Consider the following 6445-nt stretch of genomic DNA (forward strand, 5'->3'; position numbering starts at 1 on the left):
TCTCTTGAAAAGCTGGTTATGGGATCTAGTAAAAAAGTCATCTTTCACCCGCAGGGCGAAGAATTGGCAGCGCTAGCAGAACGTAACAAAGCTTCATGGGCTATTCCAATTGCACAAATCATTCGATTACTAACTAAACAAGCATAGTAATTTCCCGCGCCCAAACCCACACATGAACAGAGTTCATTCAGTTACCGCTAGTGTAAATGAGTGACTGTATAATTCACCAGCCTGTATGACCGTCTCTGACTACCTCAGTGATGAACGCTTGGCTGTGTGTGCAAAGTGTGAACTTCTCTCTCCATTCTCCTCTTTCAATTCCCTTTCCCCCTTCCCCAGCGCCGTGCAGCCTGCCGGGGTCAGCCTGGTTAACCTCCCTGCCTTTCCCTTATGGCTTTTCTCTCTCTCTCTCTCTCTTTGTCTCTCTACGGCAATGAATAGTTCTCGCCGCGCACGGTGAAATTGGGGAAAACTACTCAGACAACGGACCTCTACACATAGCACTCGCGCTACCTCAATTCTCCGCAATAGTTCCGCGGCACCAGTAATAGCGACGCGCTGCACCACGCCGGCCACGAAGCCTATCTAATTATAAAGCACGCTATCGAGAAGGCTAGCGAAATCTGAAAGGTCAACGCTGTCTGACCCAGCTGCTGCGCCAGTCAAATAGCGCAAAATACATTGCAGCCACCACTCTTCGTAGTCCAAAAGAACTTCTTCTTGGGCAAGTTGGTGCTGATATTTCCTAGGTGAACTTGTCTGTGGCGTGAAATGCATTTTGTGAAAAGGGGACAGAAGAGAAGAGACAGTGAAACACTGTCTCTTCTCTTCTGTCCCCTTTTCACAAAATGCATTTCGCGCCACAGACAAGTTCACCTAGGAAACTCTTCGTAGTGTTTAACACGTTCTACTATTGTATGGCCTACTATTTTGACCATGCAAATTGAAAGCAAGATCGTAACAAAAAATTATGGCGAAAACCATTCGCGATGATTATCTAAGTCAATGCGAAGTATTTCCGAAAGTCAACGAAGCAACTGTATGTGTGCTCTTGAGCTACTTTTTATAAGTATGTGTGCACTTGAGCGACTCACCTTCACTAACTTCAGCCTCATTTATCGTCGCAATCCGAGAGAGAGAAAAAAGAGGAGCAAAATTCTGCGACAGTAACTGGAAGGCGAATATTCGTTCTGCTACCCTGCACTGAGGGTTCAGAAACGGGAGACAGATATAATAAAAGATCGAAGAATGCACACTGGAGAAGGGGAAGAACACACAGGCACGCACGCACAGAAAACAGATGCGGCCTAGTTGAACTAGGTCGATGGAAATTAGGTGCACTAGATTTAAAGCATAAAGATGGTTGGGTATCGCAATCGATACGTCTAAGAGTCCACAGTGAGGCGTATTATACCCTTTAACGAATGCTCCTGAAGACCAGCGTGAACCGTCTCATCGCGTTTAATGGCTTGGCTCTCGCCTTAACCATTTCATGCACTTTGTACACAATTGTGTAAACCAAGATAGTCCAACAAGATCAAAAGCGTTGATAAAAGGAACGATATTTAAAATGTGTCGCATACATCTTGCAACACTTCTGAGTGGAATTGTGCATAAAGTGCGAATAACATGTGCAAAAGTTTTAGTAAAACGAGGGAGAAGGTGGCGTATATTTGTTTAGTGTCTGCATGTCGTTTTATGTAGCGGGCTCATTTTATAATTGTTTTTCACAATGTTTTGCACCAGGTATAACTTTCAAGTAGCTGGATAAGTGTTTTTAAACCTGCTAGACACAAAATAGATGATGTTCTAATATTTCCTGTTCCTGTGGTGAGTTTTGCATGGTGTCCACATTTTGTAAACTTGCTAAATCTCACTAAATCGCATAGCATAAAGAATTATAATCATTCATCAATTTTGCAGCTGTACGTTTATACTATTCTGAAGATGTGGGAAATGCGGTGAAACTAAGTTTTCAATCAACACAATTAATTGGTGCTTGAAAGGGCTAACAAAACCCAATTTATTTTAGTCGATTGAAGTTCAAGTATGTGTGAATTATGTGATATCACGCGGTCGTAACAACAACGGGAACGCTTTTTCTGAGCGGTTGTTCAAGAGAACGGAGGTTATAACTGCAAATTCATTTATAGAAAGTGTGCGCGGAATTCGTTGTATATTGCATTATTACATTGCATACATTTCCCGAGACAAACTCACTCAAGAAATGGAAGCTTGAACCTGATGAGCGCCAGCAGTATCCATCTCACATACACATTTGCAACATTGACAACACGTAGTGCGTCTACTGTACTGTATCAAATGAATGTTTATGGTGACTAAGTATAAAAGGGAATATATTGAGCAAAGCATCCCACAATTTTTTCATCATACTGAATTGACGGGCCTTGTTTTAACAGCGGAGCTATTTAAGTCGGCCTTAAGTTGTGCCGCAAGGTGCAAAACCTCACTGAGCTGTGACGTCACTGCGTTGCCTAGCAATCCCATATCAGCTGTGCGACAGCTTCGCAAGACTCCGCGCCTAGAGACTGCGCGCAGCGTGTCTGCTCCGCTTGCCATAAACGTTCCGTGTAGCAGGTGTGACGGCGGGATTGCTAGTGTGCGGGTGGTAGTAGCAGCCATGGGGAGACGGCGGAAGAACCACACTCCCGAGGAAGAGGCCGCTTTCCGGGAATCACGCCGCTTGGCCAAACAATAATACAATCGCCGGATTCGAGCTGATCCTGCACAGAGAGCCAAGGAAGCCTTAGCCAAGCGACGGCGCAGAGTCGAAGCTGCGCCTCGCTTCTCTTAGCTCCGGCAACGCTCCTCCGCCGCCGCGCCAGCGATGACGTCACTGCGCGTTGCATAGCACAGCTTGCAACACCGAAACCACGTTCCAATGCCTACACCGCATTGCACCGGGATGCAATGCGGTCGCCTAGCAATCACTTACCCAGCTTCGCCCAGCCATGTCATTGCTTCGTGCCGCAATGCTTGCTTTGCCGAGTCATGACAATACTTTTTGAAGCATGGCCATGATGTCACACTGATTATCCCGTCGCCACGACGGCGACACATCCAACTCGCGTAGACTTCGCACTGATTAAATGTAACATGGGACGGCCGAAGAAGTACAAGACTCCCGAAGAAGCCGCTCAGCTGGAAGCTCGTCGTGCGGCCAGCCAAGAACCAATGTGTCGATTGCGTGCTAATCCGAAGCATCGCGCCGAAGCCGCTGCTGCTAAACACGTCAAGCCTAGTAAAACCTGGAAGAAGCTAGGTCGATCTCCAGCTCCGCTGTTTACTCCAGCCTTGCACCACTAGTGCAAGCTGCCCACTTTTTTTTTTTCAACAAAAATTATCGTTAAACTTACAGCGCTTTTGCACTGCAAGATCACTAGACCTCTAGACCTCTAGACCTCTTTTGCACTGCAAGATCATTAGACCAACTGCGCCATTAGTATGCGATATTTAAGAGACGCACTTTCACGAATCGCAAGGTTTAGAAAATAAAACTGCGGTTTAAGGCATGACAGAAACAATCATTCGAGAATCCTTCAAAGAGCAAGGCTATCGTGCATCCTGCGTTCGTGTTGAAACCAATGAACACTCGTTGCGGAGGAGATAGCCATGGAAATTCGTGCTACTTTGCGTGGAGGATCGTTTTCCCTTTCAATGAATCTGGCTCCACCTCGCGGGCTTTCACAGAACTTACTTGCCATATTAAGTGCTCCTGTGCTTTGATTTGCCTATTATTTCGGCATAACTGTGCGGTCTCCTGGCCCCCTGATTAACTCAGATGGTGGGTCTCGGAAAAGCGTTGGTGCCGGGTTCGATACAGTCTCGTGGATGACAAATTTTCCTTTCACGCACCACAGCGAGTGACATTTCCGGCTTGACATCGCAAGCGAGAGGGCACTACTCACACTACTCGCCGTAGATAGGTGAGAATATTTACTTGCTACACGCAGACACGTACACCCAGAAATTATTCCGCACTGCGTTCTGGTTTCACTGCCACAACTTGCTCCATATGGTTTGGAGGCTTTCCTTTGCAGCAAAAGAGTGAGTTTCAATATGCAAAGGCCTAGACAGCAGCGATTTACGTAATTTTCCTCGTTCTAGAAGCACTGTCATACTGAATAGCAGTGAACATATCGAACAAAAGAGAAAGAGCCGAAAATATTGGTGGAAGTCCGACTGGTTTGTTAGTTAATTTTACGCAATTTTTTATTCACTGGCTACGGAATTATTCTTTAAAAAATATTTTTAAGCCCCAGCATAGTACATTCCCCTATCCAGAAGACAAGTTAGCGCGGTATCTCCTATTGTACGCTCTTACTATATTGTAAGTGCGTTGGTTCGCTCTCACTATACCACAGTGTTCGTTCCTTGGGTGAACCTTCACTATAAACTGCGTGTACCAAAGTAATGATGTATACACTCTAGAGAACCTCCTTTAACACTTGAGCAAAAGCATTCCTTTAAAACAACTCAAATCACCAGTGCGCTCAATACAAAGAAATCAATACTGACGATGTTCATGATATGTTTAATTATGATTGTTGCACACTAGCTAGAAAAAATGCAATAGATCTTAAGTTGAAGAGAAAAACAAGCACTGTGTTCACAAATGCGAAGAATAACATTGTGCTTACATTTCAATTCACAGACACTTTTCACGAAAATACCATATCGCCTACTGACACTTCTGTTTTCTGTTTAAATTGTTTCACAGTTTCAGAGCACTCAAGGCACGCAGCATCGGGAAAAGCTTCGGAGACAACACCTTGAAGTGAAACACGACACTGCACGTATATGGTTTTCACCATGAGGAACACTTGAGTCATTCGCCTTTCAAGGACGCCCACTTCTTCAATAGACTTGCACACGAAGCCACAATGACCTTTCGATACAAAAAACTCTAGTCCCTATAATTATCCAGTGTGATATCGTGTCGCAGATCACGCCTGCATGGATACGACCTGAACAATGAACAGGATCGCTCCGGTGGGTTCGTGCCGGATAAGCGCCAAAAATGGGCGATCAACGGTGAACTGTTTGAAGTGCACGAGGGACTTGGACACAAACTGCGCTTGCGTCGCCGCGACGGCACGCGTCCCCACCTCATCAACGTCCAACGCCCCCTTGTGGAGGATCTCGTTAAGTCGCAGGTCCAATTCTTTGCTTATTCCCTTGAAATCCGCGGCGTCCGTGAAGGGCACTCTGAGCCCTAGTTTCTCGAGAGGAGCGCGCAACTTGAGCATCTTCTGCAAGCTCAACTTGGGAAGGCTGAGCTCAACTTGCTCGGGCTCCATGTTATCGATGATTTCGTTTATCTTTGCTGCGCTCAGGCCTTGCACAACGCTCGCCAGGGGGCTCTGACGATTTCGCGGAAGCATCAGTATCATGCTATACTGGTCATCCGCGTACGGCACCCTGAGGGCGTCCACGTTCAGACCGTCGTCATGCCCGAAATCGAAGGTTTCAATGATGAACATAATGGGAACATTGGCAATGGTTCCATCTTCGTTGCGGAAAACACGCTTGTCGGTGAACTCGGGATCGAACTTAGTCTTCCAGTCGCCTTTGAAATACATAGCGTTGAGTACCAGCATCTTTGTGGTTTCCTCGGGGGCCTCTTCCAGAAAATGAGGTATCCGTCCACGAGTCTTTCTGCTGGCCCACTCGTTGACCTCTTTGACGACGTCGCTTCCTCGGCCTTGGCCGAATTGCACTGTTGCGAGGCTGGCGTCAAACAGTCGGTTGATCTCGCGATAGTAGCTGGCATTAAAGGGAGCGCCTTCTTGAATGAGCACAGCCGAGGCGTGATCCAAAGCTGTGGCCCTGCTGCCGCCGCCAGGGGATGACATTTTGCCCAGAAGCTCACTCATGAGGGCACTTGAAGGATTGCCCATCTGAGCGGACATTTGGTAGGCTGTGCGTCCGCGCGCTCCCATGAGAACCATATGAAGGACGATGTTGACACTAACTGGAGAAAGCAGCACATTCTGTTCGCCTAAGGCTTGGAGAAGGCTGATGCCCAGCCCGTTGTTGCTATTCACAACATCGCCGATAGTTTTCTGCGACCGTTGTTGCGCTTTTTGCGCTTTGAGTTCACGGATGGAGTCTAAAAGACCCCCATGAACTCCCAGAGGAGCCATGACGCACAGAGCGAGCCACGCAATCTTCATTTCTGCGTCTCAGGCCGATTACGACCTTCCACCTCGGAGGCAGCACTGCCTGCTGGTATTCTGTATCCGCGGCGTGTGTGGCTGTGCGGAAACAAAAAGCAAAAGTCACGTTGTGAAAACAGACGTGGCGTACAACGAAACGCACTTAGCACAGCGCAATAAGAAGCATTCCAAGGCAATAACGGAAGCATCAGGTCTCTGTCAGCAGCTGACGGTAACCAAAAGACATTTTTATTTGTGTTTCTATT

At 46.9% G+C, this 6445-nt stretch overlaps 1 protein-coding gene across 1 annotated transcript; it reads right to left on the reverse strand.

The window, feature by feature from the left end:
- Positions 1-4535: 4535 nt before the first annotated feature.
- Positions 4536-6197, reverse strand: LOC119435326 (leukocyte elastase inhibitor). The gene has a single exon (XM_037702225.2). The coding sequence runs from the start codon at positions 6195-6197 to the stop codon at positions 4968-4970; it is 1230 nt and encodes a 409-aa protein (XP_037558153.1). The 3' UTR covers positions 4536-4967.
- Between the last annotated feature and the right edge of the window lie 248 nt (positions 6198-6445).

The sequence above is a fragment of the Dermacentor silvarum genome, unplaced genomic scaffold (assembly GCF_013339745.2).
Source record: "Dermacentor silvarum isolate Dsil-2018 unplaced genomic scaffold, BIME_Dsil_1.4 Seq627, whole genome shotgun sequence".
Classification (NCBI taxonomy): domain Eukaryota; kingdom Metazoa; phylum Arthropoda; class Arachnida; order Ixodida; family Ixodidae; genus Dermacentor; species Dermacentor silvarum.

Excerpts from the sequence above, each read along its gene's own strand:
- LOC119435326 (XM_037702225.2), bottom strand. The coding sequence starts at position 6,197 with ATGAAGATTGCGTGGCTCGCTCTGTGCGTCATGGCTCCTCTGGGAGTT.